Raw genomic sequence first — 20316 nt, forward strand, 5'->3', positions numbered from 1 at the left:
GAGGGTAAAACCTAAGGGAATGTAAAGTATTTAAAGGATGAAGCAAAGGAAAACAATGCCAAAAAAACTCACACAAAGGAGATCAGGAATGTATGTATCCCATGAATATCCTGGAAAAATCATGTAATTACGTGTAACAATTTCACACGATGTTGCACAACCCCACCCCCACCCCCCTTAAAGAGGTCACAAGCATTAATGCACATCTTTTCACTTTCAGGATTTCAGCAACAATGCATTTCTGATAACACTTGGGAACATTCGCACATCTATTTGTCATTTCCGCTTCATTTTCAGGATGCTTTTTAATGCGCTTTAATCTCTCTTTAATGCTGAAATCAGCCACAGTGTGATAGGCATTCCAACAAAAATCCACCAAACAGGGATACCTTTATTGGCCAACTGAAATGCACAATATTGTCACAGGCTTTCGAAGCTCCACTGGCTTCTTCATCAGGCAAGATGTTACAAACTAAACAGGAGAAAAAAACAATTGGAGATGTTAGATGCCTGCCCTCTTAACTTAACCATACCATCTTAACTAAGGACAGAAATAGCAGAATGCAGGCATCTTACTAACATCTCTAATTTTTGTCCTGTTTGGTTTGTAACACCTTGCCTGATGAAGAAACACGTGGAGCTTCAAAAGCGTGTGACCAGTATATTGTGCATTTCGGTTGGCCAATAAAGGTTTCCCTCTTTGGTGGATGTTTGAACTTACTAAATGGCCAACACTCAACAATTCAAAAAGGGAGAGGCGGGATACAAATAAATAAATAAATATATTATTATTATTATTATTATTATTATTATTATTATTATTATTAACACAGCTGACTCCTGGCATGGCCTCTTTGCCTAAGGAACTCCCTCAGTTTGGGGAGAAGAGGCCCAAACCCTGCAGCATTAGCTTCTCCTCCTCCAAAAGCAAACAAAACACACCCAACAAACTAAAGTCGGTGAGTTTTGTGTATGTGTGTGTGTGTCCCACTGCAGGTAAAAAGGAAAGTGAAACTCCAGCAGGCAACGTCTGGGAGGAGCATTTCCTTTTTCCTTCTTGCTCTCTCTGAGGAAACTGCCTTTCTTTCTCCCTCTGTCAACAAGTAACAAGAAAAGTAACAAGGCTGCCTTCTTGTCTCCTCAGGCCAGCTCTGGCTTTGCTCGCTGAAGGGGCTGGAAGTAAGTGGCAAGACTGCAAGGGAGGGGGGGGGGGACACTAAGGCTGCAGCTGCACTGGAAGAACAGTCTGGTTTGACCCCACTTGACCTGCCTTGGGACAATGCTGTGGAATGGAGGCTGAATGTCTCCCAACACTATCAGCTCCAGAATGCTAGGCTGACTGGTTCATGACCCTTGTGCCAGGAGGCTGGAGTGTGTGAACTGGGTGGTGTCTTGTGGTGTGCATTGCATTCATTTAATCGAATAGTGCTTGTCACCAGTGTAAGGAGAGTGAAACACCTGTACGAGAGTACAATTGAGCCGGGGGAGATCTGTCATATTACCAGCTTAGGCCCAGTAAAGACCGCCAGTTTGCGGCGGACTGGGGCCAATTCTAAGGTTCCGGAGCATGCAGCATCTGCATGCTCCAGAACCCTAGCACATATGGGCAGCAGCATCTTTACGTAGCGCCACCCACATCCATGACATGTCTTGTGCGACATGTCCAAAAGGCGCAGTGCACATCACCGCGACGCCTCAGGACGCAAATGTAACCTTGGCGGCATCACGGGAAGGAGCTCCATTTCGGAGCTCCTTTTTGCAGTGGATCGTGGCAACAATCCGGAGAAGAAAGGGACGGCCTCTGGCCGCCTCTTTCTTCTAATCTGTATCAGGCCTTAGACAGCTTTAAAAAAGTTGTCAAGACGGATCTCTTCCGTTAGGCTTTTCCTGAATAGCAATCCCGGCCACCAACTGAATCTACCACCCCACTTCATACGCTGTAGCCCTATTCGCTCATTTTTGTCTATTTTAATGGATTATTTTAATGGTTATTCGTTTAATTCATGTTTTAGAGGAGAGAGGGAAGAACTGGGATATTGGATTTTGTATGGATTCTTTTAATTGTAAGCTGCCTTGATTGCTTTTGAAAGAGAGGTGGGGTAAAAATAAAGCTTATTATTGTTATTATTAGTTTGTGTGGCTGCTGCATGCAACTTACTGCTGGTGCTGGAAGAGCCTTGGACTGATGGATGTGGAGGATGCTTGGTGCTGCACTGCATGTACTGTGATGCAATGAGTCCATGTCTACATTCTTGGGAGTCCACTAGCTGCCTCCATGGGCGAGGGTCAGGTGGATGTGGCCACCAGCAGTCCCTTGATTTTATGGTGCTGGAATTCCTAGGATTCCTGAATTTTGATTCTGGGGTTTCCTTTCTTTTCTGTCACTTCAACTTTCTTTTCTGTCACTCTTCTGCCATTTTTATATTTTCTGCACATGTTTTTCTTTGCTCCTTTCCTTGGCTGAGTACATGTTGGACATCGGTGGCCATTTCTCTGGATTAGAAGAGGCACACTTCCAGTTCGGCATAAGGGTTGTCATTAATTGAATGTCTCCCTGCCAGAATTTGTTTTGAATTGTTTTAAATGAAAATGGGATTGATAGTACAGTGGGCCCTTGTTATCAGCTGGGGTTCGCTTCCAGGACCCCTGTAGATAATAAAAACAGTGGATCCTCAAGTCCTATTCAATACAATGGCATAGAAAATATATAAAATGGCAAAACCAAGGTTTGCTTTCTGGAATTTATATATTCTAAAAGCATTTTCAAGCTGTGGATGCTTGAATCCGTGGATAAAAAAAAATCAGTGGATAAGAAGGGCTCACTGTGTATTGTTGAGACTGATGGGTTAAACTAGGGCTAATGAGTCTCAAAAGAGGTAAAACAGCTTGTAAGAAAGATAGCTTCTTTGGATTGATTCTATGATTCTATGAATGCATGCAAGAAGTGTGAGGATAGAGGGTTGATTTTGGTTGAATTGATAACAGTTTTAATAAGCAGTTTTATTAAGTGATGGTTTTAGCTTTATGGAGTTTTAGTTCTTAATAATGTTTAGTTATTGATGTATACTGGTCAAACATATATGATGTTAAATACATGACACCAATCCCAAGTGATACATAACATAAAATACAGATAAATGGCAATTCAAAGATGTTTAGTCTAGTGTTGGTGAGAAGCTGTAGATTCAAATGCAGCCTGCCAATTACTGGATTTTCCGGACGGTAAACCATTACATCATATTAATTGCTGAAGCAGGGGAACTTGGAGCCAATCACTGTGTTACACAACTTTATAGGGAGGGATTTTGCTATGTTCTATAAAAGTGTTTCAAAGTGTCCTAACTTCAGACTTGTCAAAAAAGTCACGGACTTGTCTAGTAAGATCTTCTTTTCTACAATAAAGCTATTCTTCAATTTAAAAAGTCTGGAATTTGCCTTTTTGCTATGAAAGAGGGTTTTTAAACGTAGGGCTGGTTTTCCGGTTTAAGCTGCAGCGCTCAGTATCTTTTCCAGAGAGTATGGCTGCATCCACATTGTAAACATAATCCAGTTTGACACCACTTAAACTACCATGGCTCAGTGCTATGCAGTTCTTGGGTTTGTTGTTTGTTGTGGCATGATATGACGGTTAAAGAGGTATCAATCTGGATTATTTTAGCAGTGAGGAGGCAGCTCAAGAAAGAGGGTGTCACAGTCTTCCTTTCTTTGTTCCTAACATTTATTGGCAAAGATATATTGCTTTTAAGTATGGAAGTCCCATTTTGCTGCTTCTTTATGGATGTCTGATTAATTTTTTAAAATAATGTTTTCTTTCTTTAATAAACAGATCAAAGGAAGACTTTGAACCCCTTAAGACATATGCATCTATGTGGAAAAGACATCCGATTCCAGCAGTAGTATATATAGTGCATCTAGATCTCCAGCACAATAACTGCCTTTCTGAAGAGTTTTTCGGTTCATCACAATTGTTGTCATTTTAACTATTCACGGACTTACATTACATTAGAAATCTCTCAATGGAAAGTCAATACAATCATCATCCTCAGAAGCCAGCAAATGCTGAAAGAGAAGACATATTCGTAGATAAAGCCCTGTTGCTCAACTGTGCTGTACGATTTGGCACAATGGAGACAGTCCAGAAGCTGTTGGAAGAAGGTACTGATATCAATTCAAAAGTGAAAGGTGGCTGGACAGCCCTTCATAGTGCTGTAGAGGCAAATAAGGAAGAGATTGTCCACCTTCTCCTTGAAAAAGGTGCTGATCCACATATTAAGAAGGAAAATGGAGCTACTCCCTTTATCATAGCAGGGATAACAGGCAATGTGGACCTTCTGAAGCTCTTCCTTGAGAAAGGGGCAGACATCAATGAGTGTGATGTCAACGGCTTCACTGCATTCATGGAGGCTGCTTGGTATGGGATGGAGGAAGCCCTGAGATTTTTGTATGAGAATGGGGCAGATGTCAACTTGGGAAGAGTAGTTGATGAGGAGAAAAAGGCCCTGAATAAAGGAGGTGTGACAGCCTTGATGGATGCTGCCAGGAAAGGTCATTTCACCTTGGTAAAAGCTCTAGTCAAAGAGATGAATGCCGATATGAATATCTGTGACAATCAGGGAAGGAATGTATTAATCCATGCTCTGTTCACGGAACACAAAATCTTGGACAGAGGCAAAGAGGACATTGCTCTTTTCCTCTTAGAACATGGGGTGGATGTTAACAAGAGAGATGAAAATGGGAAAACTACTCTTATACTTGCTGTGGAAAAGCAAAGCCAAGCTGTGGTGGTGGCTATATTGGAAAGAAATGATGTTGATGTTGATGATGCAGATAAAAACAGCAGAACAGCCCTGATGGTAGCCGTGGAGACTAAAAACTATGACATAGCAAAGGTGTTGTGTGAAAGGGGAGCAAGGACAGACATTGGGAACCTCCTTGAAGTTGCCAGTCAAACTTACAACAACAGCAGAATCATAGCGCTCCTTCAGAAATATGGCACACCACCCATTCCAAGTCAGCCGAGGGTACAATGGATTCCCACTAGCAAATGCTGGGAATCCAAGCTCCAGGATCTGTATATGAGGTATCGGCCTATGATTGGAAAACTCAAGATTTTCCAATATTCAGATTTTAGGATTCAAAGAAACTCCCAAGGAGGAGTGTATCTGGGATTTTATGATGGAGAAGCGGTGGCTGTGAAGATATTCCATACTGATGCAGAAAAAGCTGAGCGAGAGAAAACCTGCCTGGAGAAATGCCGTACCAGCAACCATCTGGTGAAGATTTGTGGATCGGAACAGCGCAAGGCCTGTCTATATCTGTGCCTAACTCTGTGTGAGAGGACCCTTGAAGAGTACTTCAAGATGAATGACAATGCAAGTATGAAAAGCAAAGATATTCTTAAAACAGTGTTTCTGGCAGTGAACGAACTGCATGGATTTGGATTTGGCCATCAAGATCTGCACCCCAGTAACATTTTGATAGGTCTGTACTTTCTTGTATTTGGCATTCTGTTCAAAGATAGATAATCATTTACTCTGGTGTAGGTATGTTGAATTTAGTGGGATAAATAAACAATAAATAATTGCACCATCCAGTTAATATCATTTAAAAGGCAAACATTTTCCACACAGCCAGCCAGTCACACATCTGTACTGTCGCTCTTAGCAAGGTAACAGAGCTCTTGCCTGGTCCTTTGTATGTGGAAAAGGCCCAACTAGAGGCCAACATCTTTGTCTATAACAAATCCTTCATTGGTTTAATGAAATCTTATTTTTTGTAACTATGCTGTCCATGACTGAGTGGAGCTAAACTCTTCCCCACCACACCTGTAATGCAGTTTCTTATTGCATACATCCGCACTCAGAAATAATCTGGTTCAACACCACTTTAACTGCCGCGACTCAATGCTATTGCATTCTGGGAGTTGTAGTTTGTTGTTGCACCAGACACAACAAACTACAATTCCCAGAACTCCATAGCATTGGGCCATGGCAGTTAAAGTGGTGTCAAACTGGATTATTTGTGCAGTGCTGATGCAGCCATTGTTTCCTCATACATTCTTTTCCCCAGTATGGCTCTTATCCTTAAAATCAGTTGGGCTGAGGAAGGAGTTTTCTCTTTCTGTATAAACTAGTCCCTCAAACTTTGCTTTAGATAGGAACATGTCAGATTTTTCATAGCTGTCCCAATCACATCCAATTTGGCTCACAGAATAAAATTAGTGTGTACTACTGATAAGGGCGTTCTCAGAGTATAGAATGTGATGCTGACTGTGAAAAATTGCGATAACTTATCTTAAATTCCAAACTACTGTTAAAAAGCAAAACTGTTTCAGGTTATTTGTCCTTTTCTTTTTTTCTAGATGTTAATGGCAAGGTTTTTCTAGCAGATTTTGACAAGAGCAGAAAAATAACTGATGATGATCAGAAAGAATGTATCATCTCAGAAGACCTAAAGGCAAGTAACTGTTCTTCATTACTGCCTCTTTAGCCTCCTACATGTTAAGAATTATCATTTCTAAAGTCAAAACATGATGGCTAAACTATTGTGTGTGCACACAAAAATAGGAATAGAAAGAATATTTGAAAAAAAATGGAGAAATACTTGGAAAACCTTTGTTTTGTTTTGTATTTTGCAGTGTTGAGAAACTCTTGAGAAGAATCACGGACAGATAAGAATCTTCTCCATTCAGGATTTTTTCAGTGTAAAATTTGCACATGGTTGATTTGCATACAAAACAACATTTTATGTGCAGAAATTATTAGTTCTACACTGAAATGTTGTTTCCTGTGCAGTAAATGCTTCTTTGTGTGCAGAAAATGCTGTTTGCTGTGTGAAACAACCACGTGCAAGATTTTCACAGAATAAGTCCTGAATTGCAAATTCCCATTGAAAACTGCATGGTTTTAAAATACTTTCTTACAATGCAAAGAAAACTGTTGAAATTATTCATTGCTACCTTCAAGAAGAAATGTAATGAAGAATTACACCCCTACACAGTACACATTGTTAAATCAACCATAAGTATAACGAGGATTCAATAGAACAAAAATACATTTATACTGATAAGAAAAAATATGACTGCTGTGGTCCATATGACTGCCTTTTTATAACAGTCTCTTTGATATTATTTTCTCATTTCCTGAATAACACAGAGGGATTTGGCTATTTAATAACTAGCCAGACATTACCATCCTTTTAAAGGCCAAATTAGACATGCTGCTTAAAAAAACACCTAAAACCCCTATATTCTTATAACAGTACTTTGGCAGAGTGGTAGTAATTATGGTCAGGATGATAGTGAAACAAAGTGCCAAGACTTTTTAATTAGTAGGGATTTTAATTAGTAGAGATGGTGATGTTATCTTAAATTTCCCTGTTTTCTCTGAGTGGAGATGCAGTCTACACAGCATCTGAGATAGGTGGGATTTTCATAGAACAATATGTTGTGAGATAACACTGTAGTAAAACTAACATGGTCTTGGACTATTATGACCTAAAGTATTAGCTGTATAAAAGATCTGCTACTGATGGAGAAGGAAATAGCTAGAATTGACTTGTCAATTTGGATCAATATAGCTGTCCATATTTTGGGGCTCTCTATGGAAGCATGACTAAGGGAACTGTCAGGAGGAGCACCTGTTCTTCAGCACTGGCTTTTGAACTCTCTGACATAATAGGTACTTTATAAAAAAATATTGATGGGTGGACATGGTAGCTTAGTGGTCAAGACACCAATTCTGATGGTCGTAAGGTCAGAAGGTTGGCAGTTAAGGCCTAAGCACTGCGTGATGGTGTGAGTTCCCATCACTAGTCCCAGCTTCTGCTGCTCTTGCAATTCAAAAGCATGTAAAAGTGCAAGTAGATAAATAGGTACCATTTTGGTGGGAAGGTAACAGCATTCTATGCAGTCATGCTGACCATGTGACCACCGGAGTCAACTTTGGACAATGCTGGCTCTTCAGCTTGGTAACATAGATGAACATAGTCAATTACAAGAAGACATTCATGTCAAGGGGAAACCTTTATCTTCACCTTTTTGTTGCGAGGTGGAAATAGCTAAGAAACTTTCATTGATATTATTCTTCCACCAGCAACAGAAACTAAAATAGTCTTGGAAAGAGTTTATCTTCTCAGAAAAAGTTAAACTCTAGCATGGAACATAAATATTTAATGCATTCAATGGCCAGTGGCTAACATCATGTGGACAGAGTGTAATCCTCCACCACTCAGTTCTGAAGTCCTTAGAAAGCAACTTCCAAATGACCAGAACACAACAACACACTCATTTACCTGCACTACCCAGCAGAAGAGTGCTCACAGCAGTCTCCTGGATCTCAAGGGACTTGCCAGAAGGGTGATGCCAGCTCCCAGCTGCAGAAGTGCAGGCACAAATGGTGGTGGTAGTGCACTCCAAGTGCTTGGAGGCTTTTGGGGCAGTGGAAACATCTGAAAAAGGACATATGCATGTGTGACCCAAGATTACATGGACATATGCCATCAAAGGGATTGCTTTGTTCTCTTAGGATACAACCATTTGTTTTCACACATAGGGTCTTCGAAATCTCGTCCTATATGTTGCATTGAGGGGCAAAATCTGCTATCAAGCCTTACCTACAGAGTGTCCAGAGGATGTAGCTGGTTGTATGGAAATTGAAGACCTTTGCAAAAGTCTTGAATCAACTGATAAAACCACCCGAGCCAGTGAACAACTGGGACACCTGATGAACCATCCTTATTTCTGGAATGAAGAGATGTGAGTAAATTTCTCTCCATTTCCCCAATCTTACTTGCCCTGGTGTTTCCAAAGTAGCGATAGAACAAGTTTGGAAAAATCTTGCAGTTCATTTCATTTTTGGAAATTTTAGTTTTGCATTCAAAATTGAACCTCAGTTTATTACATGGGTCAATTCTAAATTTCCTGGGCTGTCACTTATTTTACAATTTCACAGTTTACTAATTTTTGGCTGAAATATCACTGGTTTGGCAGTAGAGCCATAACCATATCGCATGACAAAAGAAAGCCAGATGGAGTGGAAGAGAAGCAGCTTTCTCATTGTCTCTCTGCATGTTGTTGAAGCATTTCTGTTCTCTTCCCAGGGGAGATATTTATAACAATATGCCTTTTGCCAAAAGATTTTCCCAGCATGACAAAAGCCTTGCTTTTACAACTGTCTTCCATGGTAAGTAAATGGAAGTGCTTCAATGGCATGCAGAGAGGCAAGGAGAAAGGTGCTTCTCTCACACTGCCTTTTGGCTTTCTTTTGTCGTGTGATAAGGCCCCTAGAGAAGTGGTGGGTTTTCAAGAGGCTGGACAGCTACCTGCTGTGGGATACTTTAGCTGGAGTTCCTGCATTTAGCAGGGGTTTGCACTTGAAATCCTATGAGGCCCTTTCCAACTCTATTAATCTAGTTCCCCTCTCACCCCTGCAAGAAGTCCATGATAAAGTAAAAGCAAGAGAAAAAAGCAATATATATGGTTTTGATTAAAGAAAAACATTGATAGTACAGCCATCAGTGTGTTGCTGCAGATAATGCAGCACATAAGAGTAGTGTTGGCAACCTTGATAATCAAAGTTGACATCTGTCAGCTGCCAAAAGCTGGGAACTGAATGTGTAATTTAGGTCCGAAACACACTGCAGAAATAATCAAGTTTAACTGTCCTGGCTCAGTGCTAGGGAATTCTGGGAACTGTAGCTTTTTGAGACATTTAGCCTTCTCCGTTAGAGAGCTCTGGTGCCACAATAAACAGTTCGCAGGATTCCCTAAGACTGAACCAGGGCAGTTACAGTGATCTCAACTGGATTATTTTTGCAGTGTGTTTTGGACCATCGATACAATTCATAGAGAAGAAATTAGAGGCCCATTTTCTGTTCCTGTACTATCTTTTAGGGCGGTGAAAACCACCTTTATACAGGTATTCCTCAGTTAATGAAGTAGATGTGTACCTGGGTGTTACTTCTGTAACAGAAAATTTTCTACCAGAGGAAGAAAGAACATAGAAAGGACAGGGTTAGGTTCCTACAGCACAAAAAAGAAAAACAATTCAATCTGGTTCAGAAACCTTTTTATTCAAAACTAACAATATGTGCCTGTGAAATGAAACAACCAGGTAACAAACCTTCTAGTGACCACTTTCATGCTTCTTCTAAAATGTTTCTGGGGTGAAATTTTCACCAGTCTCCATTTTTTTAATGATTTATCATTTTTGGGTCATTAAACGTATAGATTTATGCTTTTTAAAACATGGTAGTGGCAGCTAGTGAGGCAGGCTTATCTATTTTCTCCTGTTATGTTTTGCTGTTCACACGTGTTCAGTTAGGGATTTTGGAGGCAGCTGTTGTTTACCTTGCCTGTTGTAGCAGAGACACACAGCAGCAGTAGGACTGGATAGACTAGAATCCCACACTTTCCCAGCTCAAGCTTTATTGCATTGCTTCCTACAAGACCCACCACCAAACATATCTGTTTCTCTGGCGCTCCTTCACCATCCTCTGAATGCTGATGCTGCTGAAAAAACCTACCAGTTAGATTGAGGACAAGGAACAAAAGAGGATGGGCAGGCATAAAGACTATGTAAAAAGGAGCTTATTTGTTAACTGAGGTATGCCTGTATTGGTTGAAAGCCCTTTGAGAGTTCAGTAGCAATATTTTGAAGTATATAAATGCCATGCCTTCATAAATTTAAATTTTAATATGCAATGTTTTTAGCTTTTTAAAATTATTTAATGGTTTTTTTAAACTTTGTATTTTTAATGCTTTGCATTGTTTAACTTGGACTGTTTAAAAAAATTTAGCTGCCTTGAGTCTTGAGGAAGGCGGGATATAAATAAATAAAACAGTTACAATCATCATCATCATCATCCATGAAATCCACATCTTCAAAACTAGTCAGGTAAACATAGCAACGTTGCTGTAATGAGGGTGTGTCCCAGCAGACTTTAGGAAGAAGAATTCCACAAAAGATGTCCTTATTTTTTGAGGATGAGTTCTTCTAGCAGCTGAGATCCAAAAACATTTTGAGGGCTCATGTTTCCCAGTCACTTGGTAAGTCCAGTGTATTTTCATCCACATTAACAAAGGAGGTTACTTTAGAACAGTTGAGACTTCTTAGTTACGTAACACCGCATTATGTACTCTGCAATGTAGTGGCTCTCCAGGGTCACATTCAAGGCTTTTCCTTTCCCATTGCCTGCTGCCCCAGTGGTCTAACTAGTGATGTCAAAGACTGAAACTAGGAGCTCCAAGTGTCTCTAAAGCATGTGCCCTACCACTGATCTATGGCTTCTCCCCATCTCAGCCTTGCTATGGAAATACCTTGGCCTCATGGGCTATCGGGGATGTTCTTATCCTGACAGTGCTGTGAGCAGTTCTTACCGTTGCCTTCTCTTTGCCAGGAAATATGTGTTCTTAACAAAAGTTGGGAATGAGAGTGATATCAAGACATACAAAACTAAGCATGAGAACAGCAACAGTGAAATCCTGAAAGCTTTGAATCACAAAGAGCATCCTTTCAAGGGTTGGACTACTGAAAAGGCAAGATGTGCTGAGAAATTTTTCTTGCATCCTCCATTTTGAAACTTTAATTAAGCTAATTTGTAAAATGAGATTTTCTTTCTTTCTTTCTTTCTTTCTTTCTTTCTTTCTAGCTAAAGATGCCACTTAATTAGGTGGCATTATAGTAACATGCACATTACAAGCATCAAATAATTGATTCACATATATTATTGTAGCCTAAATCTAATTGGTAGTCCCAGCTAAAGTAAATTCACAGAGCCGATTGCTGAATGGTAACTCAGCACTTCTCTAAACCCTGTTATTTTTGTTTTGTTGCTGCTGTTTTTGGTATTACTAAAATTATATCATCCTATTCACTTCTGAACTAGGATTCAAGGTGGGTTACAAGCAAAGCAATATGTTGATTCAGTGGATCTTCTCTGTTTGGGACTAGCTATTTTATTTTAGGCCTATACATATAATTTAATCAGTTTCTAAGAGTAATCTTTCCAAATATAGAATATATGTGTGTGATTGGTTTGAGACTTTAAAAAAAGGTGGAATCTGCCAGTTTGCAGGACAGTATACTTGCGAAGAGGAGGTTTTTATGGATCTAGTGGTATGACCGTGGTATGAATCTTCTTTTAGGTTCATCAAGAAGTATTGGATTGCATGGGTGGTCCCTTTCAAAGCAAAAAGAAACCAGACAAAAACAAGCGAGTATTTGAAGACTGTGTGACAGATTTGTTGAAGTTAATCAGGGATATGAATGCACACTACAGTGAGAAGAGTGAAGAGTAAGTGACATTTGATTTCTCTGCACCTTCAGTTGTTCCAGACCTTTGGCATCAAATTTGCAGACTGCCTTTGTACACCATGTTCTGTCTACACATGGTTTACATGTGTATGAATTGTATTGTATGTTTGTATGATTTCAAGTAGTCTGTAACCCCGCTTCGATCCATTGGGAGAGGCGGGGAAACATAAATAAATTATTATTATTATTATTATTATTATTATTATTATTATTATTACTGTTGTAGCTAGCATGCAGATCCTGAAGAAAGAAAGAACTTCTATCTGCTGTCTTTTTGCTCCAACTTCTCATTGCTTTTAAAGCAACATCTGCTTCTAGAAGCTACTTATTAATTCTTTCCCTCCAAAATACTGCTTCAGTGCATCAGACCTTTATTTAGAGATTTTCTCCTTCGCTGGTGACATCTGCTTTTTAAATTTGTTAAAGCTAGAGAAATAGCTTAATTTTTAAAGGCTTTCATTTTGTTGGACTTTGAAAGGTGAGGAGCAAAACCAGACAAGAGAATAGTTGGTGAGGGTGCAGTTCAGAGTACTATATGGGCTAATTGGCTAATTTTATGCCATTCCTTATTTCTCTTTGTGTCTCTGTATGTGTGTGTGCGAGAGAGATTGATCAGCAAATTACACAGGAAGAAAGGGTTAAATCCCTTCACATTAGCTGCTTCAAATTAATAAAAACCAGGCATGACAGTGACCCAAAGGACAAGGACGTAGCTAGGATTTTAGGAAGGGGGGGGGGGGTCCAGACTAAGTGCCACCATTATAATGGGGCTTGGGTGCGGCGGCGCAGCAGCACACACCATTCATTTTTCTAATGGAAGGGGGGGTCCGGACCCCAAGAACCCCCCCCCCCCTTGGCTACGTCCTTGCAAAGGATATTCTGAACAAATAGAGGCAGAACAGACAGGCCAAAATAAAGCTGCTTAGGGTCACTTTGGAGGTATGCTGTTTAAATGATGCATGCGTCCTAAGAGGCCGGAAGCTTTTGCAAAGCCACACTCCAGTCCTAAGGACTGGACCACAGCTTTGGTGCAGCTTCTGGCCTCTTAAGATGTGTGTGCCATTTAAACAGCATACCTCCAAAATTACCCAAAGCAGCTTTATTTTGGCCTGTCTGTTCGAGGCCATACTTATGCTTAGCCTCTTATAGCTCTTAAAATTGGTGCTGTTAAACCATGCATTGGGTCAACAAAATGGCTGATTCCTATTGGATAAAAGATATGATCAAAGTTGCCAGCAATGCATCTCATGTTAGTACCGATCCAGCTTTGGGAGCTGAAGGCACCTTTTCACTCAGAAAAGCTATCAAAATAGGCTTAACGTGTGTGTATCCATGGAGCTCTGCAAATTTCAGTGGGAAGAGTCAACAGGAAGGAAGGAGATCTGGAACAATTTCTCAGTAGCATCTACAAACCAGGAACAAAAAACCGAAAAAGAGTTAGATTAACACTTTCCTGGGTGCTGAGGGTGTAACAAACTTGCATTTGAAAAAGAAGTGAGAGAAAACTTAGTTTGTTAGTCTTAAGGTCATTTTCACGGGCAGTTTACTAGGAAATTTTCTAGTTTTCCTTTTCTGTTTTCTTTTCCAATCTTTTTTTTAAGTATCTAAAACAAAAAGTAATGAGCCATGTATTGAGTACTTTCTAGTTACTGTTCAAATCATCACAAAGAGTAGCAGTAATAATCACTTTTCCAACACCATAACAAACAATATGAGTGAATTAACTTGAGAAAGTAATTTTCCAAATTCTTAGAAAAATAATTAGGACATGAAGTAATATGAGGAAAAACTGCTGAAGAGAAAGGGAGAAGAAGAGGGGCATAATTAAGAGAAACCAGTGGTGATAAAACATCAAAGCAAAAGCTCAGTGTTAAAGGCTAGATTTAAAGAGCACAGTGCTGAAAGGTGAGAGTCAGGGTGCCTAGAAGATGTAAGACAGGTTGAATCATAGAATCATAGAGTTGGAAAAGACCACAAGGGCCATCCAGTCCAACCCCTGCTATGCAGGAAAACTCAATCAAAACATCCCCGACCAGAGGAGGAATTTGAGGAAACAGTAGGCATTTAGTGGAATAATTCTTTAAAATGTTAAGCCTGTAAATAGGACATATGTGTAGTGCATTATTAGATGTAAGGCTTTAGAGCAGGGGTAGGCAACCTTTTTGAGCTGGGGGCCGGGTTGCTGTCCCTCAGGCGACTGGGGGGGCCGAAGCCGGGGGTGGAGCTTCAACCCTCCGGGATGGGGCCACATGCCGGGGAGTGGAGCTTCCACCCTCCGGGGCAGGGCCGCGTGCCGGGGGTGGAGCTTCCACCCTCTGGGGCGGGGCCATGTGCCGGGGATGGAGCTTCCACCCTCCAGGGCGCGGGGCTGCATGCCGGGGGCGGAGCTTCCACCCTTCGGGGGCCAGGCCTCCCCATCTTTGCTGGCCCCTGACGGGGCCCCAGGCCCTGTCAGAGACTGGCAAAAAAGCTGGTGGGGCTGCCAGCGCTGGAGGGCCCCCTGGAGGGCCCCAGTGATGGCACCGGGCCTCCCAGAGGCCCCCTGCCGCCGTCAGAGCCCTCCTGGAGGGCCCCAGCGATGGCAAAGGGCCCCCCAGAGGCCCCCTGCCGCCGTCGGAGCCCTCCTGGAGGGCCCCAGCAATGGCAAAGGGCCACCCAGGGGCCCCCTGCCGTCGCCGGAGCCCTCCTGGAGGGCCCCAGCGATGGCAGCGGGCCTCCTAGAGGCCCGCTGCTGCTGCCGCCGTGGCCACCTGTCACGGCTTTTTGCCGTTCTGGGCACCGCCATTTTGGGCGGCAAAATGGCGGTGCCCATAGCCCCAGAGGCCGCTATGGGTGCCTCCATTTTTTCGCCCAAAATGGCGGTGCCCAGAGCGACGAAAAGCTGTGACAGGCGGCTGCTGTGGTGGCGGTGGCGGCAACAGCAGCCAGGGGCCAGTCGGCAGGCCTCCGCGGGCCGGAGGTTGCCGACCCCTGCTTTAGAGGAATTAAAAATAATGCTAGTTCTTAGTGCATATAAATAAATCACATTTTCAATTATGATATAAAAAGGCGAGGGACAAGAAGTAAATGGGACTGTGTCAAGGCTTCAGATAGAGCAGGGCTAGGCAACCTTTTTGAGCCGGGGGCTGGGTTGCTGTCCCTCAGACAACTGGGGGGCCGAAGCAAAAAAAATAAATAATTAAATAATTAAAAAAATTTTAATTAAATAAATAAACCGGGACAAATGTAGGACAACATTTTCAAATGGTAGACACTTTTTTTAAAAAAAAGTGGAGGACACGCACAAAAAATTGCTGATTTTTTAAAAAATGTTAATATAAATGCATGTTTCTGAGGTGCTATAGACAATTGCCCCCCTTGCCCCTGCGCGCGAGAGGCCAAAGGCCCCGGTGGCAATCGGCAGCAGGACTGTGCTGGGGCCGGTCCCAAGGCCTTGCTGGGCCGCATCCGGCCCGCGGGCCGCAGGTTGCCTACCCCTGAGATAGAGCTTATGACTATGAGAGATCTGAGGTGGTGGTTGGAAATGAAATTGTCAAGAGTGTTATACACTAGGATCATAAAGAAGGGATAATAAGTTTACCAAAGTCCAAAACACACTGCAGAAATAATCCAGTTTGAGACCACTTTAACTAACCTGACTCAGTGTTAGGGGATCTTGGGAACTAGTTTTTTGTAGAGCTCTCTGACAGAGAAGGCTAAATGTCTCGCAAAAGTACAGTGCCCAGAATTCCCTAGAATTGAGCCAAGGCAATTAAAGCTGTTCCAAACTGGATGATTTCTGCAGTGTGTTTTGGACTTTGGTAAACTTATGTTTGGGGCCTAAATCGGCTTTGAATAAGCTCCTGTGCTTTTAAGGTAGCAGCATATCTTTTCCATTCTGTATCACCATAAAGAAAGAAACTGCAAATCCAATAGACCACAAAGTCTATTGCTGATTCTTCTTGCAGACAGCTATGAAGCTTCCTGAGATTCAACATTAGAAAAATGGGTTGCAAATCCAAAGAACAGATTTTTGGAAACTGGCATGCATGTTTTGGTGGCTTTCCTGGCTACAGCTTGCAAACTTTTATTGTGCAAACCTAGTTTGTGATCACCTGCATGGTTTTTAATAAACAATATTTCTTTCCTCTCCATTTCAGGGTGAAGACCATAGTTGGGAATCCTGCAGACTATTTTTTGAATCTTTTTCCAGATTTAACAGTTTATGTCTACCGGAATTTAAAAAATATAAAATATGATAAACATTTTCCTAATGCCCAGCAGCCTTCTCACATATAACAAGAACCAGTGGATATGGATTCTTTCTGGACAGTTTTGGTTCTCTTCAGCTTATTTCCATTTCTGTAGAATAGTTAAGGAAGATTGAAAGATTCATTCTATTTTCCAATCCTCATAAAATTTGTTGCTCAGCATGAGAGACGTCACCATAGGTAGAACATTTCAAAAGTCCTTATTGAGTGTGTTGGTCTCTTTTTGCTAACTGCCAAAAATACAAAATTTGTTTTTAGAATTCCAAAACCAAAATTAAAAACAAAACAAAGATGGTCTGTTTTTATGTATTCATAGAAAAACAATGGAAAGATTAAAACACATAGGAATTTATCAGACAAGGGAAATTGGAAGTATAATCCAATGGCAATCTGAACGCAATCATGAGGTTTAACGTTATTGTGTGATAGACTACCACACGCAAATTCGGGCAATGGGAAGTCAGTCCGAGCACAATCATGGGATTTCACGTTATTGCGTCATAGACTACCACATGCAAATTCGAACAATGGCATGCTATTTTTGGGCAATGGGAAGCCAGTTCAAACGCAATTTGCATTCATGTAAATTTGCTGAACTAGTGAATTCATGGAAATGCGTTCTGGCCCCACTTTCTTTTCATTTGAAATTAAGAGAAATTCCTCATGTCTAATAAAGTCCATAGAAGAAATAAGAGATGCAAGTTTAAAATGCAAATCCAATGTATTTTTGACTTCCAAAACACAGGACACATACACACACATATGCAAAACACTTAAACTTTTAGAGTTGTAAGGGACCACAAGGGTAATCTAATCCAACCCTCTGCCATGCAGGAATACACTAAAGCACCTCTGAAAGATGCCCATCCAAGACACTCCATTCCAGTATCAGACAATAAAACAGTTCTTTCTAATGTTTAGGTATAATTTCTCTTTCATTTGAATCTGTTGTATTGTAATCTCTACAGCAACAGAATACAAGCTGGCTCCATCTTCTACATGACATCCCTTCAGATACTAAAATATGGTTATCGTGTCATCTTTCAGGCTTATCTTCTACAAGCCAAACACCTCCAGCTCTCTGTCATTCCTCATAAGGCTTAGTTTCTAGAATTTTTATCACATTTGTTAGCCCGAATTACCTAATCAATGTGGATTTTGAAGGATAAACCAGTTGAAGATTTTCTGAAAAACTTGAAACGATTTATACATTTTTTTGAGCAATAAGAAATCTACCAATGTCACATTGTAAATCTGGTTATAGGTAACTTCAATAAACTTATTTAATTTTGTTATTGTAGAATACTGTATCCTGCTTTTGGATTTTTTTCTGTCAGTGTGGACAGGGGGGTTATAGCTCTTTTGTGTCTTAGGGGCTGTATAAACCAGACATTAAGGCTGGCCTGGGGATGGAATCAGGCGTGGTATCCATACGATGCATACCCCAGGCCGGCGTGATGCCACACGCCACATCACACAGTGCATGACATCATGGCGCTTCTTTTGTGCTGAGTCTAGATGATGCAGTGCCAAAGGAGTACTGAAAAGCCACGGTGCTAGTGGCTATGACGTCCTTTCCAGGGTGCAAAGTGAAGCTCCTTTTTGCACCACGGAAGGGCGAGATTGGGGCTGCTGCATGTGGTTGCCGCAGCCCCAATCCGGCGCAGAGAGAAGCAGTTGCAGGCCACCCCTTAGGAGAGGTCTGTACAGCCCTTTAATGTTAATGTTTAATGTATTAGTTTGTTTGTGCATATTGTTTTGACTTAGTGTATTAATTTAGCACATTATGCTGTTTCAGTTTAGTCTCATATTGCATGCATTTGTATGTTTGCATACCTTTTTTCTCCCCCCCCCCATTCTGAATGTTTTTCCCTGTTATTGTTGAATTAGACTGTCCATATAAAAATTAATATTTTTTGTGTTAGTTTTGACCCAGCTCTTCAATCTGTCAAGTTCATTTTGAATTCTATCTCTGTTCTTGGGGGTATTTGCTATCCCTCTTAATTTGGTGTCATCTTCAAATTTGATAAGCATGCCTGAAGCATCTAAGGCCTGAAACAGGTGGTCCGTTTGGAGCCGTGCGCAGGCACTCAGGTGCCATTTGCACCGGGGGCACGGCAACCACACGTGCCTTGGCCACTGTCACGGTCCTGAACTGAGCCTCCTGAAGGAGTGGTTCCTATACTCTCCTTCTTGACTTGGTTCTTTTTGGATGATGTGGGCTCAGTGCAGCTTCCAGCCATGTTTGAGGTGTCCGTCATCTGAACGCTACACCTCAAATGTGGCCGGAAGCTGTGTCATTTGGCCCATTTTTGTGTTTCAGGCCTCAGTCATTTACAAGGGTGTTAAATAACACCAGCGCCAGGACAGAGGCACCCCACTCATCACTTCTTTCCAAGATGAAGAGCAACCATTGAATGTACATCTTTTCTCTCAACAATGAAACATATAAAACCTTCATTGGTGTTTAGATAAACAACCCATGAACAATCCCTCCCCCTCCCTTCCTGACAGCTTGGCATTGTACTTTTCTGCAGTCACCTACTGTTTGGATTTCTTTGGTTATTGTATGCTGCAAAGTTTCCTGAAACTCAAGCTTAATTCATCTTCTCTCTCCCCCCACACTTGAAATCTTGAAGAATTGAGGCCGGTTTTTAATATAAATAGCCCTCTCTTCTCCTGAGCAGTGGGTGAGAGGAGAAAGAGTTAATAACTGAGGGAGATACTGCTGGGAGAGCTCCATCTACCTCTGCCCCCTCCATGCCAGTGCCAAAGGACTATGTCCATATTTCCTCCATAGCTAAAGACCTTTAACTATTTAAATGCTCATTGCATTTGGGAGTAGGGTAAAGAAAATGGAAATTGAAAACCAGTTTCAAACTGCCAGTTTCAATCTAAAAAAAAAAGTATTAGTGCAGTGCAGTGAGACTGAGACTGTCCCAAGCATGGAGAAATATATTTAGGTGTCATCAGCATACAGAGGCACGCAGCTCCATGCCTCCAGATTAACTCTCCCAGCAGTTTCATGTAGATGTATGTTGAATAGCATTGGGGATAGGATGGCACCTTGTGGTATTCTGTATAACATCTCCTTTTTTTGAGGAACAGCTATCCCTGAGCACAGCCATCTGAAATCTACCTGAGAGAGAGGATTAGAACCAATTGAAGTGCAGTGCCTCCGATTCCCAAACCTCTCAGGCATTCCAGAAGGATACCATGGTCTATGGTATCGAACATGGATGAGAGGTCCACAAGGACATACTCCCCTGTCAATGTTCAAGCAAATATCATCCACTAAGGTAGCGGTTCTCAGTCTGTGGGTCGCAACCTCTTTGGGGGTCGAGTGACCCTTTCACAGGGGTCATCTAAGACTATCAGAAACACATAATTATGAAGTAGCAACAAAAATAATTTTATGGTTGGGGGTCACCACAACACGAGGAACTGTATGAAAGGGTTGCGGCATTAGGAAGGTTGAGAACCACTGCACTAAGGCGACCATAGTGATTAAAATTCTGTATCCTGCTCTGAAGCTGGTTTGAAATGATCTAGATAACTTGTATTATTCAAGAATGAAATGGTAGACCCAGTTTGCAATCAAGGTGACAAGATACCTTAAGAGCTGCAAGAGGAGAGAGTTCAGCAAGGGTGTCCTGACTGAAGAGGATGCATGGCACCCAAGTCTTCTGAGGTAGGTTTTGGGTTAAGAGGACAGAAAAAAGCTGTGAACAAGGAGGTGTAAAGGGTCCTTC

The 20316-nt window shown here is 41.5% G+C and overlaps 1 protein-coding gene across 1 annotated transcript; it reads left to right on the top strand.

Moving 5' to 3' along the window:
• Positions 1-4016: 4016 nt before the first annotated feature.
• Positions 4017-18508, top strand: RNASEL (ribonuclease L). The gene is made up of 6 exons (XM_089515896.1): positions 4017-5481; positions 6362-6456; positions 8553-8755; positions 11398-11536; positions 12146-12294; positions 16454-18508. The coding sequence occupies exons 1-6, from the start codon at positions 4017-4019 to the stop codon at positions 16590-16592; spliced, it is 2190 nt and encodes a 729-aa protein (XP_089372022.1). The 3' UTR covers positions 16593-18508.
• The last annotated feature ends 1808 nt before the right edge of the window (positions 18509-20316 follow it).

Source organism: Sceloporus occidentalis, unplaced genomic scaffold (genome assembly GCF_023333645.1).
Source record: "Sceloporus occidentalis isolate IW3139 unplaced genomic scaffold, rSceOcc1.0.p SCAF_3, whole genome shotgun sequence".
Taxonomy (NCBI): domain Eukaryota; kingdom Metazoa; phylum Chordata; class Lepidosauria; order Squamata; family Phrynosomatidae; genus Sceloporus; species Sceloporus occidentalis.